Source organism: Leptonotus elevatus, chromosome 14 (genome assembly GCF_054856555.1).
Source record: "Leptonotus elevatus isolate MCC_2025b chromosome 14, RoL_Lele_1.0, whole genome shotgun sequence".
Classification (NCBI taxonomy): Eukaryota; Metazoa; Chordata; class Actinopteri; order Syngnathiformes; family Syngnathidae; genus Leptonotus; species Leptonotus elevatus.
Window position 1 is genome coordinate 16865510 of NC_141252.1, and position 16566 is coordinate 16882075.

The window sequence follows — 16566 nt, forward strand, 5'->3', positions numbered from 1 at the left end:
TTATGGACTATATTGCAAGTACTAGCACACTACTCCTACTCCTATTATTAGTATAACAGTAACAACATTAATTGAAAGGCTCCAAGGTGATAGGCTAAGTAATGGGTTTACTGAAACAAATATACTGTATTGGTTACATTTTATATACATGCTGACCAGAGCTTGGGTGACCACAGATCATGATGATGTTTCTTCTTGTTGTAAATTCCTCCTTATTGCTATGTTTATGCAAGCATTAGTTTAGTGCTCAGTTTGTTTATTCTAAATCAGGCACATTAGACAGCTATGGCTATACATTTTCTGTCAGGCAGGTTATTGAACAGCTAAAGGGTCCTAGAAAGGGAATTTATTGAGTGAGTTGGTGGTATTCCCGACAGATACAACGGTGTGCACTATATGTGGCCACTTTAGTGTGGAAAACATGACAAACAATATCCAGTGAAAAATAGTGGTCACAAAATGTATTTTTGCATGACGGAAGCGTGGTTAAAATAACGTTGACGGATTGACGATTACACATTTGTTCGGCGTGAAATATTGACAGATTGATGATGGGTTGGGATGGGTGCCCTGGCTGTTGACAATTGCCGAATGACGGACACTCAAAATTCCTGGTTGCGCCCACATCTGAAAGATAGTTTTCAGTTGACCTACCATGCGTGTTTTTGGAATGTGGCAGTAAAATGGAGTCGGCTACAACAACGGCATAAGGAGAAGATGGGAACTCCTGTGTGAACCAGTCAGCCATACACATTAAGTATTACCTATACTATAACTTGCTACAGTACTTTTATGTGTGAATTAAACCTCATGTGCGTTTTGATTGACTGTTGAAAGCCTGACAATCTGGTGGGATATATTCCAGCCAGCAGAAGCTTTAAGCAGATATATTTCTACTACATGTAAGGATTTGTAGGCATAAGACAGATGTGTGTTTTTTGATTGACAGCAGAAGCATGGACATGCCGACAGCATTCAAGAACATGATGATTTTGAAACCTATTTTGTATACTTTAAACATTCAAATTTTGCAGGCTTGTTCACACTCTTTTCTGCAGTGTTTGAAATTTACGAGACATATTTATTTTCACTTTACAGGGACTTTTAAGGGGAAATTCAAACTCTGCTATATTTTTTCTCAGACTCAAACCACACATGCCTGCATGCATTGAAACGTGCCATTAAAAGATGGCAACATGAAATTAATTAATCTGTTACACATTAAGGAGGTGGTGGGCGGAGCCAATGATCTGATTAGTATAACTGCAATGCAGGTCACAGGCCCAAAACAAATCGATCAAGCTCTCTAATGGGGTCTGCCTTCGGCAACTATTCCTGAGAACTTTCAGTATTTTCCACCCACCCACAAAGACAGAAGTACACTCTTCAACTGCAAAGATTAGGCTAACAGTTAATTCTATGGTAGAAATTAACAAGTCAAAATGGTTATGCTCTTCATTTTCTATAGCTATCTGGTTTTAAATGACCTATTACATACATCTTAGCTAGCTTGTGTGGTAGAAGGACATTTTGCCTTTCGACTCTTGTTCATGTTATAAGCCTTTTTTTTTCAGCTTAGTTTGATTAACAAATCTTAAATAATTGGACTCCCCACCTATCCTAATCAGCAGCTGACTTAATCAGAACAAGTTTATCTTCCTGGAATCTAAATTTTGTTAAACGTAATGACTTTTCTTCCTGTGTCAAGATGCATTTTTTTCCCAGGGGACTGCACTGTGATGTTTTTATTTTTTAAATGAAGTTAGTTCCTTACAACACAGATATTGACAGCATGCTCGTTAGATATAAATAACCATTGATTGACTGGCTCATCATTAAGCCATAATAAAGTATATTGGTTAGTAAACCATACGTGATCCTTAGGCTCACATTAACCTTCTAAAATGTGCACATTGTGGCTTCCTGAGTACAGTAGATCAATACTGATACATTGAAGACACATTAAAATGTAATTGTGATCATCATTTACTCTCACAGTCAAGATCACTTTATTTGGTAATGAAAGTAAACATTGTTGTGCAAAGACTGTGAGGTTTCTGCTGTGCATTCACACAACTATCAACTCAACATGTTGGCGTCAATGTTTTTTATATAGAAAAATTTGTATACTGAAAAATTACCATCATTTCAAACTTCCTTTGTGAATACGCAAGTAATTGCAAATCTAGAAGATTTTTATTTTTGGTGTGAAATAAATAAGGCTTACACCCCAATCTTACGCCATGGTGGGAGCTTTAATGAACATTACATTATCATTAATTGGCAAAAGTCAAGCTCAACCCTTGCTGTGCAATGAATAATGTCAGGACTGCTCATGCAGAGAGCTCAGTGCACCTCTGATAAATGGCAGATTTTTCAAGTCCATTATATGGCAGCATAGATGATTGTCTATTCAGAACATGACTCTATTCAGAGTGGGACCAAATAGACTCAGTTTAGAGTAATGTTTACACTTGGAAGAGAGTAAAATAAAGAATTTTAAAAAATACAATAAAAGTCACTCAAGGGCTGAGGAACAAACTCACAACTTTCAGCTTGGGAGACACTCTATCTACTCCCTGAGCCACACAGCTCCTGCTGTGTGTTAGTTTATCGCTCATGTCAGCTGGAATCTAAAAAACAATGTTTTTGGTCTCCTCTTGGAGATAAGCAAACAGTAGGAGAGGCATAGCTCAGAGGGTAGTGTGACAGTCTCCCAAACCGAAGGTCGTGAGTTCGTTCCTCAACCCTTGAGTTACTTTTATTTATTTATTTCAATTCTTTATTTTACTCTCTTCCAAGTGTAAATATTACTCTAAAACTGATTAGTTGGTCCCACTCTGAATAGAGTCAAATTTACTCAGAATTTACTGTGTGTAGTAAGAGATGATGACCACCTTGAACATGTGTTATTGGTTGGTTGGTTGGTTGGTTGGTTGGTTCATTTATACGATCAGCTCCAATCACGTGAAACACAGATACAACTGTCCCAGGAAACAAGCCAATCAAAGACATAGGGTAAAGCTACAGGTAATCAAACCCACGCCCTTTTTACATAACAAAACTTATTTAAGCAAAAAAATAAAATGAAAATCAAGAACCATAACACGCAAACACAAGATTTATTATCTCAAGTTCTAAAAACTAAAAACAATATAGAAGACAAAAAACAACAACAACTTGTTTTGCAAAACATTTTTCCCTTGTCAGGTCAACTAAATTTGTCACACTTTCTTTTACACTTTGTTAATGTATTTTACCAGGACATTGAGTTTATGCCAGGCAACAAGACACTATTCAGGTTTTGAACAATACTTTCATTTTTTTCTATAATATATATATATTTCTATAATATATCTAAGCCTATAATATTCCTTGTACCATGCAGTGCTACAATTTATGGATCGTGAAATTTGGCATATGGAGGTAAGGTAAAAATACATGATTCCTTCCTCGAACACAGTGTGCTATGCAAGGAAAACAAAAATAAAATAAAAAATTGTACTGATTTACAACAAAGTCCAAACTTAGATCAGTTCAAAAGGAAATATAAAATCAAAATTTTTGAAAAGTATAGGGAAGAAGAAGTGCTTTTCAATGAAAAGCAACATTGGTTGATGTTATTATTATCATTATTGTATTAGTATTAGTATTGTTGCTATTGATTAGGAAAAAATATATATGTATAGTTAAAAGTATGACAATATATGCACAAGGCACACTGTCCAATGTGTTCACTAATAATAATTACTATAATAACCTTTGTTATTAATATTCAAGATATATTAGCTGTAGACTAGCAGTTTTTTGTTTACTTTACATACCTAATGTTTATTGTGTAATGGATGTTAAAATGGGTAGGACCTGATAAGTGTCTGCTTCTTCCTACTCCTTTTCGAACATGTATGTGTAAATGTGTAGCTCATGATTGAGTGAAACACTGTGAAACTTTATTTTGCTTTCGTTGCTTTAATGTTGTGTTTGTTCGTTTGATATGTTTTGTATATTTTGTCTTTACACATGTACTTTTATAACCAGTCAGTTTTTTTCTTTATATACATGTTCGAAATAAAATTGAAAAAAACCCCTAAAAAATAAAATAAGCTTAAGTTCTGGGAAGGTCTGAGGACAGCAAGAGTTACACCTGTACAGAGATGTGTTGTCAATGTTTCTTTGTAAAGCATCCCATAAGTTGGTGCATCGAGCAGCTGTGCAAAGTGAAGCTGGAGTGGGCAAAAACGTACAGAATGGAAGGAAAGCCACTTGTGGTGACTCATCTTCTGATTTATGAGGTTCAACACGTACCATGAAAAGTGATGCTTGAGCGGGGACGGGTTTCTGTAAGAACCTATCTGTATGTAATTTATCACACAAGCACTCCCCCACTGACCTTAAGTGTGCAGGCCTGTGAGTCATCGGAGCCTACAAATGGTCAGGAAAGGAGCTGCTAATACACAATAATGAAAATTCCGTCTTTGGTGTGCTTTGCTTTCTAAAAGGCAGGAGGGGTACAATGGGCATACGGATATCTACACACTCCTGACTGGGTTTTGTATTATCAAAAAATGGAGCAAGCAAAATCGTTTCAAAATATATCCACCATTAACATGGCCTACATACAATGCAGTCTGTTCCTTAATTCACTTTGAGAGGGATAGTATAAATAAACTGAAATGATGTGGTTGCACAAGTGTGCATACCCTTTTATTTTATACCTGAGATGTGGCATGTTCAGAATTAACCAATCACATAATCACATTATTTGAATCAGGTGTGTCGGAGGAGGGAAACATCTAAAACATGCTGGATAGTAGCCCTCAAGGACTGGAGTTTGTGACCTTACTATGCTATTTGGAAGTGCTCATAATGTCTAAAACTAAGAGCTACTTCTTGAGTAGTGAGTGATGATGATTTTCTTTAGGGTTTTAAAGTTGATTTTTACATTTTATTCCATTAAATAACAGACAAACATTTGTGAAATTTGTGAACGTATTTTAACAATCAATATGTTTCAATTTTTTTTTGTAAAATATATGAATTTTGTGCATTTTTACAGTTACAGTAACTTCATGTTATTTTACATTTGCCATGAAACATCAGAGTTAATTTTTTGTAAATTAAATGATATATTTTTTAATACAGAAAAAAACTGTAAAATAAAAAGTAAAATTGTGCTATATTACAGTTGTGTTTTTACAGTGTATGAAACACTTTATCTCTGTAAATCTAGCAAGTATTTACATTTTCAAATGATCACATATACAACTTCCCTAGAAAATCAAAATGCCCATCATTGTTGAGCTATTTTTACAGCAGGTTCTTGGGCTACTCATGTGGATCTTGGAGATTACTTGGTGCCTGCGGGCATCACGTTGATGACACTTGGCCTAAGGCCCCAGGTCTTGAAGAAAAAAGAAAAACAGCATGAGAGTGCCCCGGCCATGCTTCAATGCAGGTATGGTGTGCCGTGGTGATGAGCAGTTGATCACAATTTGGAATTATGGCCAAAAGTCCAGCCTTTGTTCCAGTGAATTATAGAAATGAACAAACAAAAGTCTCCCAAAGAGATGGGGGACAATGCGTTTTGTTCTGATTAAACCAAGCCTAAGAAAACAGGTGGTGGGGTGGGGGTCTTAGTTAATGTTAATCATAGGCACTTAAAATGGTGGCAGGTGTGAGCTGACTCACATTTAATGTGTTTGAATTTGATTGGTTAACTGAACAAAACTGGAATTATCAAAGATTGTGCACACTGGTGCAATCACATTATTTCAGTTGTTTACTTGTAGTGCCTCTCTGGAAAATTGTACAGATTAGAGGCTAAAATGATTTATCTTGGTCTCATTTTGTTAGATCACAAAAACCTGCAATTGGAACAAATTCTCTAAATCCATTGTGTGTTGTGATGCTGAAACCGGCAAAGGAATTGGAAACACATTTCCTTTCAAATACAGGGGATCAAAATTCAACAATTGTTGTTATATTTAGTAAGTATGAGTTTAATTTCAGTGATGTTGATGATGTTTTCATAAATAACCCAGACATTACCTATCAATATAGTTAAGCCCTTTTACAGACCAAATACATAAAAAAAAAAATCTAAATATAACAATGAAGATGTGATTAAAGAACAGCTTTTATTTAAGAGGTTTGAAAAAATAGGCATTTTGTGTTTTATACACAGAAACTCCATCCATTATAACTTATAACTTATAACTTATAACTTGCATTGATGTTTCTGTATTTGGCAATTTGTAACTAATGGTTGTGTTTCTATAGTCAGGAACCCGGCTGCTGCCAGCGGGATCGAGCGGATTCGCCTCCGATGGGCACCAGGGGTTGATATTCGGATTCACGGCATGCCAGTGGGTTAATTCTATGGGTGCTGTCCCCCCTGGCTGGGCGTGGGCGGGTCTGCCCCTCTGTTGACTGCTGGGTGGCGGCTGCGTCTTGGCCGTTCCCTGGGTCTCTTGGGGGGTGCTGCGTTGCAGGGTCGTGGGGGGTGCGGGGGTTGGGGGCCGGTGGGGTGCCTGGCGGGCCTGCAGTGCCCCGTCCTGCTGCGTTGGGTCGGGGGCGCGGGCCGTGTTGGGGCGGGGGGCGCTTCCTGCTCCTGGGTTTGCTCTCCGGCCGGTGGCCCTGGCGGGGCCCGGGGGTCGTCCTTTGGCGCTGCCGCGGCCTGGGGGGCCCTGAGGTGTTGCGCTTGCTCTGTTCCGGCGGGGGTCGACGGCTCCCCTCTTTGGTGGAGATTTTCATGCATGCCAGATCCACCACACCAGCATCTACCGAAACTCGGACACAATCTCTTTCCTCCTCAGGTCATTGAATCGGTGGAGGCTGGTGTCTGTGGATCTCACGCGGCTTCGTCTGTCCTTCCTTCCTTTTCTCGGTCTCTCCTTCGGTCTCTTGAGGCCTCCCTGATTTTATGTTTTTTGGATTTGTTGGGGTCTGGATGTTTCTTGGGTTGGGGAGGAGTTCTGGTGGGTGGTGTCTGGTCGGTGCTGGATTTCATCTTCCTTGGTTTTCTTTGGTCCCCTCGGGTCTCCTGACGGCGGTGTTCGGTTTAGGTGAACGGTATGAGATTTTTTCTAATAGGTTTTTTGGTGAGCTAACAAATACACGCACGCACGCACGCACGCACGCACGCACGCACGCACGCACACAAAAAAAAATAAAAAAAATAAAGAGCAATGATGATGACATTTCCGAATGAACAATACTGAGCTCTTTAAGAAAAAAATAAATAAAATAAAATAAATAAAATGTTGTAGACTCAAACTTTTTGCTGTAAGTGTATTTTAGCAAAATGAAGATGATTCAAGCATTAATTTTATTGTGCTTTTGCTCATTTTGAAGATTTTGACATTTTCACCTGAAGTGTACAATCGGGCTGAAAATGCATTTAAAGCAATAAAAAGTTCATTTTGGCTTTCACACCTTAAAAAAAAAAAAGAAACTCCATCCATCCATCCATCATCTACCGCGGGGGCAGCAGCTTTAGCAGGGAAGCCCAGTCTTTGCTCTCCCCAGCCACTTCAGCCAGCTCCTCTGATGGGATCCCAAGGCGCTCCCAGGCCAGCCGAAAGACATAGTTTCTCCAGCGTTTCCTGAGTCATCCCCGGGGCCTCCCGCTGGTGGGACATGCCCGGAACACCTCGCCAGGGAGACGTCCAGGAGGCATCCGAACCAGATGCCTCAACTGGTTCCTCTCAACGCGGAGGAGTAGCGGCTCGACACAGAGTCCCTCCCGGATGACCAAGCTTCTCACCCTATCTCTAAAGGAGAGCCTTACGGAGGAAACTCATTTTGGCCACTTGTATCCGGGATCTTGTTCTTTGGGTCACGACCCACAGCTCGTGACCATAGGTGAGGGTAGGAATGTAGATCGACTGGTAAATCGAGAGCTTTGCCTTTCGGCTCAGCTCCTTCTTTACCGCAATAGACCGATACAGAGTCCGCATCACTGCAGACGCTGCACCGACCCGCCTGTCGATCTCCCGCTCCAACTTACCCTCACGGCTGAACAAGACCCCAAGATACTTGAACTCCTACGCGTGGGGCAGGATCTCATCCCCAACCCGGAGAGGGCTCTCCAACCTTTTCCGACTGAGGACCATGGAGGTGCTGATTTTCATCCCAACACACTCGGCCGCAAACTGCTCCAGTGGAGATCACGGCTTGAAGAAGCCAACAGCACCACATCATCACAGAAACTCTAATGTGATAAATGTAAATACAACCACAAACATTTTGTAATCAATGATTACCTCTGGCATTCATTGATATGACAAAATTCTATGGATATGCGTCACCATGCCCTTAACTACAGCCACCTTTTCCATTTGTTTGTGGGTCTTGGGAAAGGCAAAAGCCATTTATCTTCAGAAAAGCATGCTGTATTATAAGATCCAGCCTCTGACAATTGAAGTATATTCCAATGTTTTGGGTCATTATCCAAGTGCACTGTGACACGCTCCCCTGTCAGTTTTATGTTATGTAAGCAGAGACTATTACCATATACACTACAGTTTACAATTCACTATCATCTTCACCACCCCAGCTCAGAGCCTATTCCATTAGCAGCTATACATAACCATACACGTTGTAATACGTGTGACTGTTTGACACATAATGTGGCGCACATACATCACGAGTGTTCCTTTGTTCTTCCCATCATTCTGATGCACGGTGACCTTGAGTTTTTCTGGCCAGAGAATGGGATTCTATACATGTGATGTGTGTGCCATACATGTACAGTATGTATTTCCATTTGTTTGTTTGTTTGTTTATTAGTGTGTGTACATGCTTCTCTTGCATTGGATAACACTTAACCTTAGTTATATGCCTACTTATAAGTCGACTTTCCAAAATCGATATATATAATCAGAGACAGAAATAAAGCAGCTGATGTAATATCATCGCAGCAACCCAGCATTTGTTTGAGTAGCATTGCATCGTCACCACCTTTCTCCTGCAACGGATCCAGATTGGCCTGATGCAGTCATCCGACACCAAATGTGACTCACTTTCTCAGAATTAAAATAGAATTATCTCGCTTGAATAATGTGATGAAATATTGCATATAAATACAAAATGATCCCCTTTAACATCCGTAATGAGCTGAATTCATTTTTTGTAGGCGTCAAAACACTGCTTGGAACAGATCAAAAATCGCAAATGTTTGTTTTGTGTGAGTCAAGTACCCACACAAGGGAGTAATTCGGAGAAGAAGAAAAAAACAGAAGGTAATGAAAATGGTATAGGTTCTGGTATTATTGAACGCCTTGATTTTCAAGCAAATCATTTCCAAAACAATTATTCCTACTGGCACACACTTTGCTGCATTGTCAATCTTAGCAAGTAATTTCAAGCCAAAGAAACAAGTTAGAGTAAACATTTCATTTTTGTGATGGAATCAATTAATCTTTTTTTTTTTTTTTTTAAACTCTGAAGACCAAATTATTAAACCAGCTTTAGAAAGTGTGAAAAAATGAATAAAGTATTTTTGCCATGTACGGTATATGTAGTTTGTGATCATTAGGTATGTAATCCCTGTCATGTTTTGGTTCTGTGGGGTCGGATTTTTGTTTGATTTTGCTTGTTGTCTGTGTTCAGTTTTGTGTTCTTTGTCTCGTTATGTTGAACCACAACCCCTGTGTGTCAACCTATCAGTGCCCTCTGCCGCTGTGTTTTGTCAAGTAATTAGCAGAGGTGTATTTAGTTTGTGGTTTTTGTTCAGTCAGTGTGGGTGCAGCTGAACTGGACTGGATGAGAGGAGGCTGCTCACCATGACTGGACTGGACTGGGCGAGAAGAGAGAAGGCGAAGAGACTTGGGGCTGCAGCAGGCGGGAATCCGTAACTTGAGAGTTCCGTTTCAAATGTGGCTGGCTTGACAGTATGTGGGCGACCGGACCGAGACGAGGACGACCGGACCGAGACGAGGACGACCGGACCGAGACGAGGACGACCGGACCGAGACGAGGACGACCGGATCGAGACGAGGACGACCGGATCGAGACGAGGACGACCGGATCGAGACGAGGACGACTTAACTGTGGTGAGGGCTTACCTTGAGGCCCCAAGAACCACAGAATCCCACACTTTGACATCAACAATGCTCCCACACAAACTGGACAAACACAACAGACTAAATACACTAACACTAATGAGACACACCTGGAGAACACAATAGGCTGAGGGCACTGATTGGTTACACACACTGGGAAGGGAAGAAGCACACAGGTGGACGTGATCAGACATAACGAGACAGAAAAAAAGAAGAAAAAAAAAGAAAGAACGAGACAAGGGGAGAGACTAGGTTACACCAACCACAGACAAAAACGACAAGAACACTCAAAGCTAAACAAAAACCCAACCACAGAGAACCAAAACATGACAGTGTGTGCTTCAAAAAATGAAACTAAGGACAAGTGTAACATGTTAACTCTGGATTGGAATTCAGAACCCTTTTTCTTTGAAATAGTAGTGCCCGCCAGTGCAGTTCTACTTTAACACATTGTGTTTTGCAGTAAATTACACTGCATCACCATACTGCTATTTGTAATTGTCATTTTCCTTCCTTTTTTTGGTACATTTCACTTTGACATTTGCCACATTAGAGAAGTCAAATAAAACCAGATATTTATGCTCCCCTCTTCCCTCTCTGGACTAATTACATTGTAGTCATTCTATAATTCCTGTCCTCTCATTTAGTTTTCCTTTTCTCCCACATATGTTCCTATAGTAGCTAAGGCTCTAATTAGATACTGAAAATGAAGTAATTAGTTGGTAATGGATTGTTCTGTGAAAATGAAGAGTGAGCATTAACATTGGTACGTGTGCTAATGCCATCTAGTGGCTGCTGAGAGAAAGAGAGAGGGAGAAAGAGAGAGAGAGAGAGATGGAGAGAGAGAGAGAGAACGAGAGAGAACGAGAGAGAGAAGCTGTCATGTTTTCCTCTTCACCCCAAACATAACTAAGCCCTCTATTATCAATTAATAAAGACAGACACTGATAGGGAACACACAGGCCAATAAATAGCCCTCTTGCGAAGTTATTTGAGTAGCGCATATGGGAAAGTCAGTCACACCTGAGTAAATCGTCGGTGATCCCCGGGAGACCAACCGTGAACATTTGTCTGCTCACGTCCTCTCTGCCATTTTTCACTTCAATAAATCCACACGTTACGCGGAGGCTGCGCCGTTGGGTGGCGTCTACCTGAACCACTTTTGACTGACTGCTGTGTGGGAGTCGTGCACAGAAATAACGTCTCACAATGACGTCAAATGGATGCGTGAACTACTTCCCTGCGTGTATTATAGCGTGTATAGCGGACGCGACTTGGAGCTTGCATCTCTTCTGAGCAGCTGCGCACGCAAATGACAAAAAAAAGAGAAGACAATTCAGCACCGTCCATTTCCCAAGTTTGCGGACGTTCAGCATATTTAAACTCATTGTGTGGATGTGTGTGCGCGCGTGTGTTTTCTCCCTAAAGAGAAGAGAGTGGCTGCTGACAGAGACCACTTGTACGCAACTGTGCCAGGAGACAGGGAGTCTTTGAGGGCTTCTGGAGCGGACCAGACAGGCATATCAATTAGCGACCGGTGGAGAGACTAGCTGGGTCCAACCATCGAATAAACCACAAGGAAGACAGCGAGAGTGATGGCTAAAGGGAGGGCAGCAGAATAAAAATCTTCTCTCGTCTCGTCGAGCCACGTGTGCGCGCGGCCACAAAAAAAAAGACGCAGGAGCTCCTTTTGCACTTGCTGGTTTTGCGTTGCGCATATGTGACAGCCGCAGCGGAGGAAGCGGTGAACGGTGGGATTAGACACTGCTTCTTCCCGGCTGAGGACTTGACTCGCTTCAACAATGAACACGAGCTTCTTGGTTCTGGTTGTTTGTTCTGCGGTATTTTTCGCCGGGCTGCAGTGCACCGCGCCAGCGGCGACAGACGCCTCCGCGGCCGTCTCCGGTAATACGAGTGGCAGCGGGGAAAACGGGGCTAAAAGAGACTTAAATCAAACCATAAACTCCCGGTTGAAGAGGAAAACCCTGGCTGTGGATTTTGCGGTTCCCTCTTTGCTGCGCGCCTACCTGGCGGAGTTTGTCAAGAGACCCCTCAACGGAGATTGCCAGACTTTTAGAGGATGTTACACAGTGAGTGCAAACTTAAAAATGCACTGCATACCTTTACAGAAAACCATATCGACCTTTGTCGACCAAAGGTCCGCAGCATCTGCAAGAAGTAACACATCTGTTGACGGACGGCTTCCTTTCTTTTCGAAGCGGCCGCTGTCCAAAGTTCTGAAATTAGGTCTGACTAAAGCCAGTCGCAAATCAAATCAAGTGGTGGTGGAAATAGGAGAGGATATCATCAGGACGGGATGCGGCGGCTTGTCTGTGTACGAGGAGGCGCCCGTGCTCACCCTGGAAATGGACCTCACAACTATTTTGGAGTGGTGGCTTGGCGCAGATGGAGGCCGACTGAGGGTCCGGCTCATGCCCGAGAAAAAGGCGCAGGTGCCCGGGATCGAGGACCGCTACACTGCGGCCATACGAGCAGCTGACCCCCGCCTCTTTCTCCAGATTTTCTCCAGGGGTGAGTCGTCACATCCCCACTCTCTCTATGCCACTTATCACCAGCCCTTATCTCCTTAAAAGTATATTTTCTGCCCTTCAAAATATGAGCTGTACATGTTGCTATGCATGTATTGACGTTAGCATTCAGAGGAAGTTGTTGTCTGATCATATCACTGCAAGAGGTTGTGCTTGTGTGTTTGGAAGAAATAACAGTCAATAGCTGATCTGATTGAGCTTGATTCCCTCATGCTCCTGCTTCATTACTGATGCCAACAGCAACACTTAAAGATGAAGTGCATATTGATTTCATTCTCAGTCTTGTATATTTGTTATCGCGGGCTTCCATTGTGCCTTATCGGATTATTTGACACAGAGACGGAATTCGTTTTTTTCCCCCTTTTAAATGATAATATGGATCCTTCATGTGTGTTGATTTAAGTCATAGCAGTCCCTGCAGGGCCTCTTGGTCTCCCTCCCTTCTGGAGTCTCTTTGCAACCCACTTTGGGGGAAAAAAGGTTGAAATGAAGGTAAAGGGCATTTTTCTGATTAGGCCCAATTTAAGTCTTTATCTCCAAGAATGCTTTTGCACTCAATACTCCAGGGTTTTTCCTACTCTCTTCTGAGAATCAGCACAGTCAGTGTAATTGCTTAATCGCTTTGATGAGGGAGGCTGTCCTAGAAAAATGCAATGAAACCCATCAGACAAAAGCAAAGACGAGCCTATCTTGAGCTTGTTTGGATGGAAGCGTGCATATGTATAATATGCGTATGCACCACCAACTGATGATGGCAATACTGTACAGTCCACAAAAGTAAGACCTCGTGGCATTTGAGAATTGGTGTTTGCTTTGTGGTTTTGCTGTTTGTGACGATAAGAAATGAAAATTATCAAAAAATGAAAAACATATGCAAAACATAAGCAATTTAACTGTGCTACTGCCGTGGCACCCAAGAGACATTCTAACCCACACAAATGATAATGTTAGCAAGGAAATTTTTGATTTTTTAAAATTCATCTTTTTAAGGTCATGCTTTTAATTATCAGCACCTCAGCATAGCCCTGAAATGTCAAACTGATCTACTGCTTGGCAGCCAAGTAATCACATGACACCAATTGCACTTCAGGCTGTTGACCTGTGGAAGTGACAACATATGAAGTAGGGATCAGGTCAACTTCACTTCATAAAAGAAGAGGTTTGCATTACAAAGGTTAACAAAAGTGGGTATATGGAACATGCGCATCACTACACACATATGTGTCATTCACTCGGGTGAACGCACAATTACACTTGACATGTCATCGAGATTGCAATGCAGTCATTTGACAACACTAATGTGACTAATCCATTATTGCCTTATTAGCCCCCAAACAAATTAATATGGCTACTTACTGTGCTTGGTGTATGCCACATACTAGAATACCAGAATAGAATAGAACATAACTCTTTCTTATATAGCGCATGTACAGGGATGGGCGATTACTGATATCAGGTATTGCTATCAGGCCGATACGTGGCCTTATTTTAAGGTATCAATACTTGTCATGAAGGCCGATACCAGTATCTGCCGCCTTCTTGTGGCCATTTATTGATCAAGAATTATAAATTAGAAAAAATTGAAAATTGCCATTCATTTCATGCAATTTTAAGAAAAAAAAATATATATATATATTGGGATACATATGTCTTTTAAAACAAAAAACTAAAAATTCTGTCATTGTTTTTTTCTGCGGGGGCGGGGGGTTATGTATCAAAAGTGCTAGCGGTATCAATACTTAGTATCATTATTAGTATTTACTCAAGAGTTGATTACTCGTACTGGTATAAAGTGGCATTGAACATTTGTAGTTATTATTATGCTAATTTTACATATTTTACACTGATAGTAGTGATGGACAAACGAAGCTTCATGAAGCACTTGTGATATTTTTTGATTCCTCGAGATGCTACTCTTGGTTTAAAAATGTAATGGAAATTTAGTAAATGTCCATTCCACGAGACTTTATCTTTAAATCAAGATCATCATCTAGAGGAGCAAAAAATATCGCAAGTGCTTCATGAAGCTTTATTTTCCCATCACCACCTGATAGTGAAGTGGTTCAGTCACCTGACTTGTGATAGGCTGTTGGCAAACCCGAACAGTAGTGTGTTGGACAAATGAAGCTTCATGAAGCACTTACGATTTTTTTTCCAATTCTCCTAATTGACAATCTTGGTTTAAAGATGCAGTGGAAACGTAATCAGTTTCCTTTGAACTAGCCTTTATCTTTAAAGCAAGAGCACCATCTAGAGGAGTAAACAAACATCACAAGTGCTTCAAGAAGCTTAATTTTCCCATCACTACCGAACAGGATTAGCAGCAGTATGTAACTTGGCTGGATACTAATTTGAAGGCAAAACGTGTTTTTGACCATTGCTGTATGCTTGATATGCGTTATATTGTACTGCATGTACCACAACGAATACCAGATCAAAACATGAAGTCATGGAGGCAAAGTGAGATGTCAATGTGTTGTTGTCCTCAAACAGTGCTGTACCATTAGTCTGGGATAGTTTGGGGACCTTTCTCAGAAACGACTTTGGTGCTTTCTCTAGTGACTAGTCATAATCTTGTCTGCAGCAGGATTCAAATCTTGACCCTTGACATACTTTGCGAATTGAGCTACTTATTGGACAGAATATTAAGCACACCTGCAAGAAGGTCCAATGCAATAGCTGTATCAATGATACTGTATTTTCAACTCGTGTTAGTGTTAAGTTTTTAGTCAGTGAGCAACTGCCAATTTTCTCCTCCTTACAAATGCCACAACCTAGCATGACTCAATCCAAAGATATGTTTGTTTTGCCATGTACAAAACATTTAATATGGTTGGTTGATTGAGTTTGACATTTCACTGCTTAATGTGCATGCTTGTTTCCCCCAGCCTCAAGTAAAATACTAGCTATTAGCATTGGAATAAATGGCTGTTATGGCACCCTGAATAATTTGACAAGCATACAAACATGCCTGCAGGAATCAATGCATGAAACACTGCTTGGATGAATTTATTACTTACTTGGGCAGTGGGCCTTCAGGGGGAAATAATTACTGTGAGTTGTTTGTACAAGAGTAAGCGTTTGAAACCATGCGAAGGTGCGATCAAGTTGACCTCTACTTTTGTAGCCTCTGTTATAGTTACTAAGGGGTGCCTTCATAGCTTTTAAAACAATAACCAACACACTGTAACACAAAGGGCATCCCAGTTTTGTTAATATGCACATTCCTACCCTCAAGTGAAAATCTGCTGCCAACACGCTTGTAAGAAAAACGGCACATTTGTAGGCTTTTTTCCGCCCTATTGCCCCAAAACAAATACACACTCGTGTGATCTCATCAGATCCTCACGCGAGCTTCCTGTGAGAGGCCTTAAACACAATCCAACGGTACCACCAAACAATCTGAATCACAACCTTCCAAACAGGACATTGACATTTCATGCAGCACAACACAGTTATCATGTATTCATTCATTCCACAGCAATCAATGCTTGTGTGTTATCAGACAGAAAATGATTACAATCATACTAACCTTATCAGATTACTGCTCAATGCTACCAGATCCCCTGCAGCAAAGGTTCAGAATCAGGAGAGAGGAACATTCGTTTTTGTTTGTTTATCATCTCAAAAACTGCACCTGCCTTCACATAACACATAATTGTTAACATAGTTAGAGCAGAAATAGGGCTGTTTATTGATGCTATCGTTATGAACAGAAGTCTGATTGAAGTCTAAGACATGATTATGTAGCACATAATATATTGGCCTGCTTCTTTAGACGCACATGCCAACATGGTGATTAGGACCTATGGGATTTTTTTTTAACATGAACATCATGCAAATCAACTTGTGATTGTGATTGGTTAGCTAGAATCCAATCATGAACCAGAAGTGTTGACATCATCCAAATGATGTGTTTTTATTGGTTTAGACACGCAAATGTGTCATGTCCA

General features: G+C 40.8%; 1 protein-coding gene across 3 annotated transcripts in view; it reads left to right on the forward strand.

Moving 5' to 3' along the window:
* Positions 1-11298: 11298 nt before the first annotated feature.
* alk (ALK receptor tyrosine kinase) overlaps positions 11299-16566 on the forward strand; it is a 365934-nt gene continuing 360666 nt past the window's right edge. For all 3 annotated transcript variants that reach the window (XM_086094285.1, XM_086094286.1, XM_086094287.1), the window contains exon 1: positions 11299-12596. In XM_086094285.1, coding sequence (XP_085950411.1) covers positions 11867-12596 — 730 coding nt within the window. In that variant the 5' untranslated portion in view covers positions 11299-11866. The remainder of the gene's footprint in view (positions 12597-16566) is intronic.